This window comes from Pseudonaja textilis, chromosome 4 (assembly GCF_049901715.1).
Source record: "Pseudonaja textilis isolate UNSWEBS1 chromosome 4, rPseTex1.2, whole genome shotgun sequence".
NCBI classification, from domain to species: Eukaryota; Metazoa; Chordata; class Lepidosauria; order Squamata; family Elapidae; genus Pseudonaja; species Pseudonaja textilis.
This window is the reverse complement of record NC_141993.1, coordinates 29,082,102-29,097,742: the sequence shown is the minus strand read 5'-3', so window position 1 is coordinate 29,097,742 and position 15,641 is coordinate 29,082,102. Positions and strand designations below refer to the sequence as shown.

Sequence of the window (15,641 nt, the reverse complement as noted above, 5' to 3'; positions counted from 1 at the left end):
TCATGTGTTGGACTAGACAATTTGTTTAGAGGAGGAGGAGGAGGAGGAGGAGGAGGAGGATGCTATAGTACTTTCCATTTTGATTGTTTTTTTTTCTGATTATTTTACCTCTACAGAACAGTAATTGTATTCCACTTCAAAGAAAATTAGTCCCCACAGGTCTTCTGTCTGATGTGATTTAGTAATAATTTATTCTTGGAGTATAATTTTTTTAGACATATTTTTAGCACATAAGTGAATATAAAAAGAAATGTGTTTTTTTCCTTTGCTGAAAAAAGAGAAACAGTGCCCTCTCCTGAGCACAAGAAAAAAGTGCCCTCTGATTTTTATTATACTAAGATTCCTTTTAGTGGAACATACTTGAAAGGTGCCTGCAAAGATATATGGCTTGACTTGTGAAGGCGAACTCAACAAATAAACAATAGAATAGCAATTAATTGAATGCAGCAATTTATTTCCATTGTTCATTTGTAACCGATTTCTCTAGTAACCTCCCAAAAAGTAAGGAGCTGTTAATATGCTTTGATTTTTCTCAAACAGTTCCTTAATATTTCAAAAGAAATTTACTCTGCATATTTTCTTTTCAATTTTTTCCTCCCAGAGAATTGCTATCTAGTGATGCAATGAAAGACTACAACAGAGCCCGGGTTTATCTGGATGAAAATTTCAAGTCACAGGAACACTTTACGGTACATTTCCTGACATTTTTTTGTATATTATAGATGACTTCACTTACTCATCTTTACAAAAAGTGGCTTTTGTTATCCTTTAGATACAATTCCCAATAACTTTGGTCAAATAAATTCCAGGAGTTGCATTATTGGCATATATAGAGGAATCGGGTTGAGGAAGGCTTTTCTTGGAAACTTAATGAAACTCAGAAGTATAGTGCATTTAATTTGCAACCACAAATGTATTTAATAAGAGCACTCTAGATGTTAGCTTCATTTTTAAAGAGACAGAACAGGCATTAATAAAATCTGTTGGCAGCAGTGTGATAATGGCTGGAGATAATTCACCACATAAAATAGATTACTTTACAAATCCATATAGTAACAAAAATTTCAGCTATGATAACAAAAAATAGGCCAACACCCAATAAGAAAGCATACCCAACCAGGCGCCATATAAATACCACTCATAGAGTAGCCCAAAGCACACCTTCCTGTGGAGAGAAGTTATCTGAGGATGGGCTTCAGCACAGGTCTGAAAGCTTAGAAAATTTAAGCAGTGGTAGAATTCAATTTTTTTTACTACCGGTTCTGTGGGCGTGGTTTGGTGGGTGTGGCAGGGGAAGGATACTGTAAAATCTCCAGTCAGAGGTGGTATTTGCCGGTTCTCTGAACTACTCAAAATTTCCGCTACTCGTTCTCTAGAACTGGTCAAAATCTGCTGAATACCACCTCTGGATTAAACCTTTGGTCCCGGTGACCAACCCAGATTGAATCCTGCAAAAAAGTAATTACTTATTTTAATTGCTTTCTAAGATAAAAATCATCACAAGATTGTAAGATGTTAGTAATATATTATGCATATTATCATAAAATGATCATAAAGTACAAGTTTACATGGTACATAGTTTACAAGTACATAATTCTAAACCAGAATTGGATGCTGTCTGAAATGTTACCACCACCACCGCTACTCCCCAAGATTTTGAAGTCATGGTTTTGAGGTCAGAATTGTGGGTTGCTTAATTATAGATTACTATAATTTGCATTATATAATTTGCATCCATATGTCCTCAATAGAGCAACTGTCTCACAGACACATTCTTACAAATACAAGCTAAGAAAAATAACCCCACAAAACTCCTTATTAGTCACGCAAATTAAAAAGAAACCGAATTAAAAAATTGTTAACATGTGGACACAGTTTAAGAATCAGAAACCATCATACTTTACCATAAATCCACAGCAAACCCTGACTATATAAACTACTGCATGTATTCAACCAGTGGTGGGATTCAAATTTTTTTACTATCGGTTCTGTGGGCGTGGCTTGGTGGACATGGCAGGGGAAGGATACTGTAAAATCTCCAGTCAGAGGTGGTATTTGATGGTTCTCTGAACCAGCAAAAATTTCTGCTACTGGTTTTCCAGAACCGGTCAGAACCAGCTGAATACCACCTCTGTATTCAACCTGTCCCCTGGCTTATTAAGAATCTTTGTTAAAAATGGCTTATCTTCTTAATGCCATTTTCATTTTTCTCAGATCTCATTCTATTTGTTGCCAGGATAGGAGAATATACTGTAGTTATTCAGATGTTGATTTTGGACTACGTTCAAGTGCCAACTCAATCATAAAGTACTGGGTAACTTCAGGCCACTCTCAATTCTGTTACTTCCTAGTCTATCCACTACTGCTTTGGGGATGAAATGAGGAGACCCTTCCCAAGTATTCCTTGCTGAATTTTCAGGGATAAGTCATGATAAAAAGGAAATGAATGAATACTTGGTTTGTGGTAGAGAGTACTTGGTTTATATACGACAATATCTGTGATATTGTCGTAACAGATAAGAAGTATATAATGAACAAAATTGTGACTTTTTGGAATCAATTTATTTGAAAACCTAAACACTGAAAGTAACAAGGGAAGAGTACATCAACCAAATAACAAACAGTGAGCTAACAGAAATGCATATGTAATGAATGCTGAAGATGTTTCACTTTCAATATAAATGTCTCTACAGTGATGAATTTCAGTACTTTAAGCTAACGTGACCTTTAAATAAGATAGGGACTATGCTGCAGTATTGAATAACATTACCTTAAAATCATGTTCTCCTGATTGCAAAAAATTGTAAAGTTAATTTTTGTTAGATTAATGACATTTGAGCAATATTTTCAGTCAGGCCTGCCTCAATTAATTGGCCATTAACTGAAAAAAGAAATTGAATTTATCTTGTATATAAATCCTGTGTTATTAATGGCTTTCAGAAAAGTCAGTGTGTTCCCAGAATTGGAAAATGCATGCTTGATCTTGATGAGCATATTATCTGTCAGAAGGAACTTTTCTAAATATAATAAAATGATTCAGGAAGACTGATATAATTTAATTTAGTACAAGGAGAATTCAAATATTTGATTAGTTCATTTTAGCTCTGGGGAGTCGGGGTGGGGGGGGGGAAGACTACACTTTCTTGACTCCTTGTATCCCCACAGTCTCTCATGCTAAGCACACTTTCACCACAAGGTGGAGCCAGGGCATTACTTTTACACACTTGTGTGCAAATTATAGCAATCAGTTAAAGGATTTGGTTGCTGAATACAGTATTCTTTTTGCAAAGTTTGAGAAATTCAGAAGAGTGTATTATAGAACTGGATCTGGTTTCCTGTGCCACATTTGGTTTCCAATGGTGGCTGTGATCAAGCAATTGAGTAGATTTCTCTTCACTCCAAATCTCATTTTCTGCACCCATTTACTATAGAGAGTGGAAAAATTGAAAGGACAGTCTTCTGCCTCCTTTCTGTTCATCACCTTAACTAAATGTCTAATAGATGACCATATTATTATTTCTGTTTAAAATAATATTTCTCTTTCTAAAATGAACAAACAAAAATACAAACCATTTAATCAATACATGTAGTAATTTTGTATATTTATTTATAAATATGGGATTGAGATTTGTAATTTGTAATTAAACTTTGTAATTTGAAAATCTAGTTGATGTTCTGTTTAGTTGCATTTTTCTTCTGTGCCATTCTTTTTCAATAGAGGTGATTCTCTTTTTAGTTCTTACTCACAAGGAATAATTGACTATTATCTCTAAGTCAAAAACATATTAGGCCAGTTTAGATTAAAATTTTATTTGAATGGGCATAGAAATTGTGCTTTATGTTTTTATCCACAGTGCTTCCCATTTGGATGCATAATCTTAGTTGGATATGCTTTACTAAGAATTGGTTTTATTTCACACAAATTGGTTTTCAAGTATGCTAGTTCTAGGCCTATGCATGTTGGATTGGAAGAAGCCACTAATTTCTTTATTATCTCTCTTTGTTATCCTTTCTTGAAGCTTCTTACTTGAATATCTAACCTTTTATTATTTTAAAAGAGGTTTAACTATTTGCCATCAGTTAGGCATGCAAAATGATTTTGAAGTTTTCAAAAATTCATGTGGTAAATCATTGTTGGAAGTGACTTTCCCCCTACTTCCTTTCATTTTAGTGACTATAAATTATTATTTTAATTTACATACACACACACGTAAACATACCTCAAATATTTAATTGATTTTTTTTCAGCTAAAAATAGTGATATTAACCATGAATGTATTGAATACAAATTTCAAATATAAATACAATTTTTCCTTATATGTTCTATCTTTTTTCCAGATATCATATATTTTATCAGTAAAACACATTAATTCTTTAAAAACAACTCTGATGCTTAAAAAAATGTGACATTTCAACAGAAGCCTTTTTAATAGCTTTTCCATTGTGAAACCTGTTGACAATTTTTCTGATATTAATAAATGGTCTACTAATCCTTATTGGCTGTGTTCATTTACCACTTCCGTTTGATTTTGAAATGATATGCTAAACCAGGCATGGTTTGTAAACTATTTATAGTTAGCATTTTGTATGAAACAAATAACAATGTTTTCTTCAAGCCAGGTTTAAAACAAATCGTGTTTGGCATAGTCTTTATCATCAAGTAACCTTATGAAACTACAGCCTCTTTTTTAAAGTGCAAATGTTTCACCTCCATATTAATAATCAATGGCACCGGCATGTCAGCTGAGAGTTTATTGTTAAAGGTACATATAAAGCTGCTGTGTTTGCAGAACTAATTGCAAAGTTCTTTTGATCTTTCTGCGTATAACAGAGCACTGGCAATAGTAACTGCATAATCTATGTGCATGCAGATTAACATAAATACGCACACACTTATGGAGGAAATATAATAAGTGTTAATTTAATAAGGTATAAATGGAGATGCTATTCAATAAGGTATAAATGGAGATGCTACTCAAAAGATGCATACAAAACTTCACATATGGTTAACGTGAAAAAGATCCCTTCCTGATCTTTCTTTGTTGATTGGTATTACACTGATTATTTAAAAATAGTTTGAATTGTTTAGAAGAAAGGCAAAAACTACATAATACTTTGATCTTTTTATTATAGATCCTCCCCCAAATAATAATACAGACTTACAAATGTTGTTTTAATCAATGATGCAGCTTGAAAAGTAAAAGATGAAAGAATATTATGGTTCAATTATAGAGAATATATGTAGAATACAGTATATATAAAACTCATAAATTGAACTATTGGTAACAAAACATATTCAATTAAACAGCCAAGCTCAGAAAACACCATGAGCCCAACCAAAGATTTTGGACCTGAAACATGGGAAAAAACAATATTTAGTTAATTTGCTTTTAGTAACATTACACTGTTAATTGATTAATTATTCTCAAATGTAACCTTTGGAGTAATTTTTAATACTTATTTTCAGTACTATTCAAGGAACAGTTGATTCCTAAAATAAAATAAAATAATACGTCCTCCAACATAACCTATGGTTCACATATAGGAAAAGGACAGTTCAACACTACAATGTTATATGTGCTCATTTAGAAGTAAGTGCTTTGGGTTAGCTTTCAAAACAAACGGGGTTTTTTATAGATCTTAAGCTTTTTTTTAAAAAAAAAGTGCATTATTGTATGTAGTAAAAATGTTTTGTCAATATGTAGTAATAATTACATATATAAAACTCCTCTTCCTCTGAGACAGTTTTTAGCTATGGCTATGGTTTTTTAAATTGTAGGAAAAAGTCATGTCATTCAAAAAATAAATAATTTATTCACATTGGGGAAAAAAGGTACAGCCTACAAACTCTCTACTTGTAAAATGCTTATCAGTGTACATACAGCCACTTTGAAGTAGCCACTGTAAAATTAGTCTTTTTTATTACTTTGATTTTAGTGAAAATGGTTAAAACTGATCATATTAATTCCAACCCATTTTTGTCATAAACTTTATCCTTGGATATTAAAATGTTTGCCTATTTTCTTCAAAGTAAAAGTTAAAAGATTTTACTGCATAATTATTTGTAAGTATATATGTTATATTGATTGCTTTGGGTAAGTATTGATTACATATTTCTTTTATTTCTAATAAATCACAGGAGCATATTTGGCTCTGTGCTCAATATTTCTGTGGGGAATTGATTTCAATTGGTATTTGTCTGGAAAACTTATCTCCTTATACATTTACTCATTTTATTCTTTCCAACTCAAGGGAATGTTGGAAAGATATTGTGAAAAGAGACTGAAGACTTTATCCGCAGTAGAATTCTAAAAACAGAAATGAGTAGGATCAGATTTGATGTGGGAACAATAAAAGAAAAATTAAGTCTGAAAATATTCTAATAGGAACTGCAAGTAAAAATTCCTCCATTGCATGCCTGTGGAAGAGGCAATTGGGCAGCGGATTAGAATATTGCCAACTGTTGTGTTCTGCTAGAATGGTCACTCTCTCTCAGTCATGGAATGGAATAGAATAGAATAGAATAGAATAGAATAGAATAGAATAGAATAGAATAGAATAGAATAGAATAGAATAGAATAGAATAGAATAGAATAGAATAGAATAGAATAGAATTATTATTGGCCAAGTGTGATTGGACACACAAAGAATTTGTCTTGGTGCATATGCTCTCAATGTACATAAAAGAAAAGATTTGTCAAGGGTCAAGAATCATAAGTTACAACACTTAATAATAGTCATAGGGTACAATAAGCAATCAAATCATACTAGGAAACAGTCAATATAAAAAGTAAGGATGCATGTGACAAAGTTACAGTCATACAGTCACAAGTGGGAGGGGATGGGTGATGAGAAGATTAATAGTAATGTAGACTTTGTAAACAGTTGGGACATGTGACCAGAATATATGTAGCCATGCCATTCTTCCCAGAGCCACACATAACGTACACTGAAGGGAAAATATGCATATTAATGGCTCTTCTAGCCAATATTGAAAAGGGTTTCAAAGAATTCTAGAAACCATTCTGAATATTTTCCCTATCGGCTTGATATTTTTCATGAGATATCAAGTTAAGCCCAGAACAGTGGTGGGATTCAGCCAGTTTGCACCAGTTTGGGAGAACGGGTTGTTAACTTTCTGTGCAGTTTGGTGAACTGGTTGTTGGAAGAAATCATTAGGGTGGAGAACCAGTTGTTAAATTATTTGAATCCCACCACTGCCAGAAGCCTATGAATTAATATCACAACAAATGCATTTGCCTATGATTGTATTTATGCATTAGTTGACTTGCTTTCCCAATAAGATCCCTTTGTAGAAACCCTTTGTTGAAAGCAACTGGAGGGTGTTTCCTTTGCTAAGCTGTACATTGGAATAAATGGGAGAGAATGAAGCAAAATAGGAACAACATGTGGCAAGATTCAGATATCAGGCTAAATGATAATACTCTTAGTCTTATTTTGGCATAGGCGGATTCAGCCATTTTAGTTTGTACTCTGTGACTGAAGCCTTATTGTTGCCCAAACTTAGGCAATTTTGACATAGCCATCAAGTTACAGATAGTCCTTATATAAATGACTATAACTGGGATTGGGAATCCCATTCCTAGGCAACATATCATTAATGGAAACATCATGTGACCACACTTGACTAACGGTGTTCCATTAAGCAAATCACCCATGATCATTAAGTGAGGCATCAAGGGGCTCCGACTTGTGACTTTACCGCCGGCTTCTCTATTGATTTTGTCAGAAGTCAGCTGTGATGCTTCCAAATGACAATCATATGACTGCAGGATCCTGTGATGGTCATAAACGCACACCAATTGCAAAGCATCCAAATCTTGATCATGTGACCATGAGGAGGCTGTGATAGTCATAAATTTGATAACTGGTCATAAAGTTAACTTTTTTCGGCACCATGGCAATTTCAAACAGTCACTAAATAGGACAATCATTAAGTCTGTATGGGGTTAGTGACAAGATTAGCATTAAAGTCTATCAGAAAGAGACTTAATTAGGTTGTCATTGTATACATATTTACTGTGAAGTAAGTCCTATTAAACTAAACATTCAGATTTTACATGCTGTTGTTTAAAAAATAAGTTTTATAAAAAGAAAAACAAAATTTTTGCTGTGGTCTTCAAGGAAAATATAGTAGGAGAAAACAGTTTGTTTAACAGCTTGTCTTGATCTGTGAGCACACATCGTGTCCTCATTTCTGTGAAATTTAAGTACAAACTAATGGTATTTTAAAAGTTTCAGTGTAATGTAGCAGTGATGGAAGTAGAAAACGAACCTTTTGAAAGGCAAATATTAGGCTAGATAAAGTTATCTTCTTGGAATAGAACTGTGTCTCCAATGATAAAATGGGACATAATTGCTTACAAAATAATGAAGTGCTATGTGAAAAAAAATTGCTAATGCATGTGCCAGTAGACATTCAGCTAATTCATAAATAAGAACACTGTGACTTGTTGGATAAATAGCATGAATGCTATTAGTGTTATGAACTCTTGGGTATATTAGAGCTTTAGAACTATTGCATTTACCATAATGAAGTATTGATGGCAGAAAACAAAGCAGCACTTCATGCTATATGCTCTTTTTATATTAAAATCATAAGAAAGCCCAGTCCAAAGTCACATGTTCTCTTGTATAATTTTCCAAATAGAAACTTCAGTAATATGTACCAAATGAATTTAATGGATAGGCTAATATTTTAAATAATGAACCTATTTCCTAATATATTGTGTATTATCTATTTAGAATTTCACACTAGAAGCATTAATTCATAATATTTATTTGTGGATTTATATTTCTGTTTCATAAAGGCAGTAATGTTGAACGTTACACAGTATTTGTGAAACATATTCTAACTTGATAACTTGTTGATATACTGTAACTTGTTGATGTAACCATTTCATAGAGTTAAGCCCCATTGGATACAGTGCAATTTATATCTGATATATCTGAATGGGATTATATTGTACTAATACACTGAAACTAATCCTACCTGTGACAAATGCTAAACAAATTTTATGCTTAATTTAGATTGTTAAAAAATACAGATCCAGAAAATAGATGAAAGACGTAACAGAAACTGTTCAACAAAGGATCTACCATGGTTATTGTGTCTGCAAATAACTGGAAAAGTAAAAAAGATATTTAAAAAGAATGAAGGATATTGAGGAATATGTTAGCATTTGTAATGCTTATACAAAATCAAGATGATCTATTAGAGCTATGTATAAATTGTTACTAAAATAATACTGTGCAGAAATAGAACAAATTAAACACTGTTGCATATGTATGCAAAATTCAAGAGAAGAAAATAATCTGATGGGCAGATTCAAGTTGGTTCTACTTGGCATCAACTGTATGATATTCAAGTTGTTTCTCAGCTATCTTTTGCAATTTTCAGCTGGAAAACATGGTGGACTTGACATGTCTTTACAGAACTGGCACTGGCACCAACGCAAAATATCAATAGTCAGGTATAATGCCCAAACTAACAGGGCTTCACCAGATAAAGGAAAGCTGTGAGATTGCCACTTGAGCTCCAAAGAGTAATTTATTGAAGGAGAATTTGTAGGGTATAGAGGGAACCAATCGGGGACTCCTGAATAAAACACCTAGTGTTGTGGGAAGATATAGTATGCTGAAAGCCGTCCTAAAAAAATCTCAGACAGTATAAATTGGTATCCTAAAATTGAGGGAGATTCACACAGTGTAATGAAATTTGCCATTCTGAAGATTGTTATTATCCAAAAATAAGCAATTTCCAGAAGTGATTAAGAAATACAATGTGAACCCATGTCCTTGAGCTTGGGCAAAGATGGCAATACCAAGGCTCCAAGAGCTCTAAACTCACCGGAGACTAATGTCTTACAGTTGTTTCATAGGGAGCCACTATCTGGAGCACTTATGGGTGATCCCAAGTCCTATCCTTTATCCAGAGATGAATTCCAAGAAATTGATACGTTTTGTATTTTTAAGGAACTAACTATATGTACTAACAAAATAGAAATATTACCAAAAGCTTTCTTGGAGCATAACCCTATATCTTAAATATATAAGGAGAAGGCAAAACTTATAGATGGAGGCTAAATGAGACAGTGTTACAAAAGTTTCTTAGCCGTGTTTCTTAACAACCTTTAGTCGTTATGACAATGATATAGGAACTACTGAGGTATTATTGCAAAGTGCTGCTGTAAATATTAACGAATCTTAGCTGTTTTCAAATAATATGGCAATATAAAATTATGTAGTCTGTTTGTTTATCACATTTATACAGCTTCACATCTCCCTAAAATGACTGGCTGGTGCACAACAATAAACAAAACAGTCAGTGTAAAAGATAAAAAAGATAAAAAATTATAAAAACACAGTAATAAATAACATAAAACAAAAATACTAATCATACCTAATAACCAACTGTATATCATATATGAATGAATTAAATAAATTGAACACAGGTTCAGTATCTGTAAATTCGCTCTAGAGCTCAATACAAGGGAATGATCGGGTAACAGTATGCATGGAGTTTGGTGAATCACAGATGTGGGTGTTTCGTTAATTACATAGAAGTGTTGCAGCACCAATTGGAAAAAAGATTTCTGTTTGTACACAAACATGTCTTGATCAGATCTTGTACTTGGGTGTATGTGTGTCTATTTATCATAAATTAAACGTAGCCTATGGATGAAAAATCTTTTAAAAAAAGAAAAACTTTGCATCAATACTTTCTGCAATTTACAAGCAGAAAAAAGTCCTGTTTTGCATTATGAATTTAATGTGTATGAGGTTTTGCAGCAAGTTTTATTACTTTATTAAAAACAAAAGGTAACTAATTCCTAACTTTTTTTTAGCTATTTGTTCTTTGCCTTGAGTATTCAAATGCCAAAAATACTTATTTGTTCTTTTGTTAAATTTAACAATAGTTGCAATGTACAACTCAAACTAGACACTCTCTGACACTAAGAAAATGTTTTTACTTAGATGTAGAGGGCTTTCCAAGTGTCTATTGATCAGTGTTCTCCAACAGCATAGAAATAATGTGTCTAATTTAACTGGCCACATGGAGGAGTATAGGAAAAGCATTAGTTATCCCCTGAAAGGCTTAGAATATCAATAGGAGGACATAACATTAATGACTTTCCTATACTGCAACCTCAAAAATGGCTAAATGGGGAAGAAATTATGCATTTGTTTTCCTATAATTTTACCAGTTGTCTTGTTTTACTGCAACGCTAAGGCATTAAGAGTGAAATGTCACACTAAGACTTCTTTCCTAACAATTTGTCCGACATGCAAACTATGCAGCTTTCCTTTCCCTGCCCCCTCCCTTCACAATGCAAGGGGGAAAGATTGTTCACTCCAGAGCCAAGCCATGGGCTCTCCTAGGTGAGTACTATGGAACTTAATTTACAATTATTGGAATCACAGCTTTGCAACTTCCTGACACGTTTTCCCCCTGATCAGCTGCTAGAGTACATATAATAGAACACTGGGCAAACATAATGTGTGCTGGTGGAAGCGACAGGAAAGCAGATCATGGTTTTTATATAAAATGTCCTTCAATGTAAAAAAACACATGGACGTTATAATATTGAGTATTTTTCACTTTCTCTTCTGCATTTCCTGCTTTTAGGGAGAGGCATATAGGATATACACGACATGATTACATAATGTTCTCTCTTACAAAATGTAGGTAATAAAGGGGGTGGAAAACTGAAAGCAAGTGGGGAGGAGGTACCTGGATTCTGTTTCTGCACAAGGATAAGAACGAATTGCTTAAAGAAATGGGATAGAGTTACACAAGGATTATTTATATACTGCATTTAAATCTTAAATTCTGCCCAGGTGTACAAAGCAACATGGAATTTTATTTTCACAATAATCCTGGGAGGTTAAATTTGTTAAACTTAAAGATAGTGATCAAGCTTCATGGTTGAGTTGAGATTTGTACATGGATCTCACCAGTCAGTCTAAATCAGTCTAACTATTCCATAACATTAGCTTTGGAACAGAAAAAAATTCCATCTTTATTATAGGGTGTGTCTGCTTAATATTATTACGGTCTAAATTGGTAATAGGATTTAGCCTTCTTATAAAATTACATTTGTCATTATTTCCAAGACCATTTCAAACAAAGTAGGATAATCATTAGGTTTATAGAGCCATGCCATTTTAACCAATACATACATGTACTGGGTAAGATAGAAATACAATAAAATTGGACAGTTGCAAAACATTTTAAAAATAAATCAAGTATCAACATAATTACATTTTTAAATTGCAACTCCTTTATTAGACATTTGTTGGACTGATCCTTAATATTGAAAATGACCAAGAAAAGTAGTATCTTTGAATTAAAAATGAAATATTATATGAGATTTCATTATAAAATATATACTCTTTTTATATTTATATTTCATAAGTATAGGTACATAGGTATTTGTCAATCAACTTGGGAGTCCAACTACTTTTATGAGCATTCAATAGAGGAAAGCGTTTCCTTTCTGTCCTGTAGATCGGGGTGTTAAATTGGATTTCTTCAAAGGCTGGATCAGATTTTAGCGTGGTCCCCTGTGCCCTGTTTTCATCCTTGACATCCTCCAGCAGCAGTCTGCTGGCCTAAAATGGGCCATGTGGAGGCCCCGCGAGGCTGCCGCGTGGCCTGTTTTTGGCCAGCAGAGTGCTGCTGGAGGCTGGGGAGGCCAAAAACAGGGACTCCCGTGGCCATTCTGGCCGGCAGAGGCACACAGGCGGATCCTTTGGTATTTCCAGGCTAGCCCATGGGTCAGATTTAAGTACCCCTTGGGCCGGATTTGGCCCACTGGCCTTGAGTTTGACACTCCTGCTCTAGATTGTTCCTATCTAGAAAATTGTCTGGTTTCCTTGAAAAGTTTTTGTCATACATATCTGGAGCATGCATAGAATAAGGTTATTGCAGTACTGTTTTATAGAAATCACATAAGGAGGAAGAAATATGAAATGCATATGGTAGCATTCAAACCGGGGGGGGGGGTGTCATATAAAACAAGGAGCAAGCACAGTTATATCTTTTAAATGCCTTTTGAAAAAAAATGTGATCCAGATACGTAAATAGGAGGAATCTATTACACTTTGAACTTTACAGTTGGAAGTCTACAACTACATTGTCACTGCTAAATTCCAAGACAGGAATCACTGTTCTTGGACTATTAAATAAGGATAGATCTAATGTACTTTTAGATTAGAATGTTTGTATTACATTGAATATTGCAAATTATAATTTTTAAAAAGCCAATTAAAAATAAATGAAGTTACGTGGTGCTGTTCTTAAGCTCCAGGCAGTTTTATATAAAAGCTTATTCTTAGTATATTAGAATAGAATAACAGATTGGAAGGGACCTTGGAGGTCTTCTAGTCCAATCCCCTGGTTAGGCACGAAACCCTACACCACTTTACACAAATGGTTATCCAATCTCTTCTTAAAAACTTCCAGTGTTGGAGCATTTACAACTTCTGGAGGCAAGTTGTTCTACTTATTAATTGTTCTTTTATATTAACAATATGTAATGTTGGATATTGATTTTCTTGGCAACTTTCAATATAAAGGGTCAGTCCAACAAATTTCTAACAAAGGAGTTGCAATTTTTTTAAAAATGCAATTATTCTGCTGTTTGATTTATTATTAAAATGTAAGCAAATAAAAGGAATCGATTCAGATAGTTTTTTTGAATGTCTAAAAGAAAAGAACACTTTTCTAATTTCAGAAAGAGAGAGTAATTCTACTTCATGTTAACCTTGAATTTCTTTGTGATATCCACCGAGATTTTGTTACTTTTTATAATGGCAGTTTTACACACTTAAATCCGAAAGTGGCATACACATGCACGGAGGCTGAGGCTGTAAGGTGATGTGAATGTCTTCTTTTGACACTTCACTTTTCCAAGTGAGCTCCAGTCTAATCCCTTAGCCAATATGGTGCATGAAAACAGATGATACACTGATGGCTTTTAGATATGCGTATTTCTAAAGTCTGAAAGTAACAAAGCTTGGAGATAATGAGATTTATATAGTATTATGATTTTATTCTGTTAGTCTTATATAAGCATTTTGAAAATTCTTCTTTATAAAAACAGGAAATATGAAAAACTATTATTTGTCTTAGGATTAATAGAAATTAGTGAACTGGGTTGTCTCAGTCTTTGCATTAGCCTATTTAAATAGTGCAAAATAGATTTAATATACTTTCCTAACAAAATATACTTCCAATGTGTTTTAAAATATGTGCATTGTTAATTAAAATGTTCATGATCAAATTACCTTTGGCAACTAAGTAAATGATAGCAAATAGGTACTCTTCAATTTATGACCACAATTGACCCCAAAATTTATGTTGCTATTTGTTAAGTGAGTTTTGCCCATTTTACGACCTTTCTTGCCATCTGGCTTTCCCATTGACTTTGAAGAAGGTGATTGAATGACCTCAGGACACGGCAACTGTCAAAAATATGAACCAGTTGCAAAGTGTCTTAATTTTGATCATGTGACTATGGGGATGGTGTAATGGTTGTTAAGTATGAAAAATAGTCACAGGTCATTTTTCCAGTGGCTTCGTAATGTCAAACAGTCACTAAAGGAACTATTGTAAGTCAAAGACTAACCCTACTAAATATTATTATTATTATTATTATTATTATTATTATTATTATTATTATTATTATTACTATCATCATCATCATCATCATTACCATTACATTTTACTCATCAGGGAATACCATTGTACAAAGAACAAACAAAAAGAATCACATATTTGATATTCTTTGAGAATTTGAATTCCATCCAAAAAGTAAAAGAGGGGATATAAATCCATATTTGATGTAACCAAAATATTTTGTTCTTCTTAAAAAAACATTTAGTTTGTTGCTGTACCTAATGCACAAATTGCTATAGGGAAGACACTGAAAGGTCATTTCTATAATCTGTCTGTTCTGAATGAGAGAACATTTTTTTCAATTTTTTCCTTCATTCTTCTAGCCTGAGTTTTCATTTACTTATATGTGCACCTGTGAATGAGTGTTAACTCCTGGCATCTGCCTAGATTAATTCTGTAGTTTTCTTGGCAACCTTTCAGAAGTGGTTTGCCATTTTGTCCTTCCTAGGGCTGAGAGATTGACTACCCAGGGCCACCCAGCTGGCTTCATGCCTAATGCAGAAGTAGAACTTACCGTCTCCAAGTTTTTCACTGTTGCCTCAACAACTGCATCAAACCAAATCTTTCTTGGAGCATTTCCCAGGATAATTACTCTTTTCCCCCCCCTCAATTACAATTATATCTGGTGTGTTGTATCATAGATAGTGGTCAGTTTAAATGCAAAAATCCCATAAAATTGTAATTTTATAATTTTCTTCAACTTTTCCAGTTTGGGGTTTATATCACATTCAGGGAAAATCTTTTTTTTTTTTTTTTGCACAGATCTCAATGGGTCATAGCGGCTATTTTTATGTGATATTGTTTATAGTCAGCCTGAGAAATTTTGTTGCACCCAATAATTATGTAATTCATGGTTTCATCTTTTCTTTAAAAAAAATCTGCATTTGTTGTTGTTGGTTAATACATATTAAATCTTTGATTTCATCATTTTTGTTTG

At 33.4% G+C, this 15,641-nt stretch overlaps 1 protein-coding gene across 8 annotated transcripts in view; it reads left to right on the top strand.

Annotated features, from left to right (window-relative positions):
- Positions 1–15,641, top strand: part of INPP5A (inositol polyphosphate-5-phosphatase A) — a 245,016-nt gene that overhangs the window by 83,428 nt on the left and 145,947 nt on the right. For 7 of the 8 annotated variants that reach the window (XM_087932482.1, XM_087932484.1, XM_087932483.1 and 4 more), the window contains exon 4: positions 602–689. The exons of the other annotated variant lie outside the window; for it this stretch is intronic. In XM_087932482.1, coding sequence (XP_087788608.1) covers positions 602–689 — 88 coding nt within the window. The remainder of the gene's footprint in view (positions 1–601; positions 690–15,641) is intronic. 8 annotated transcript variants of the gene reach the window in all.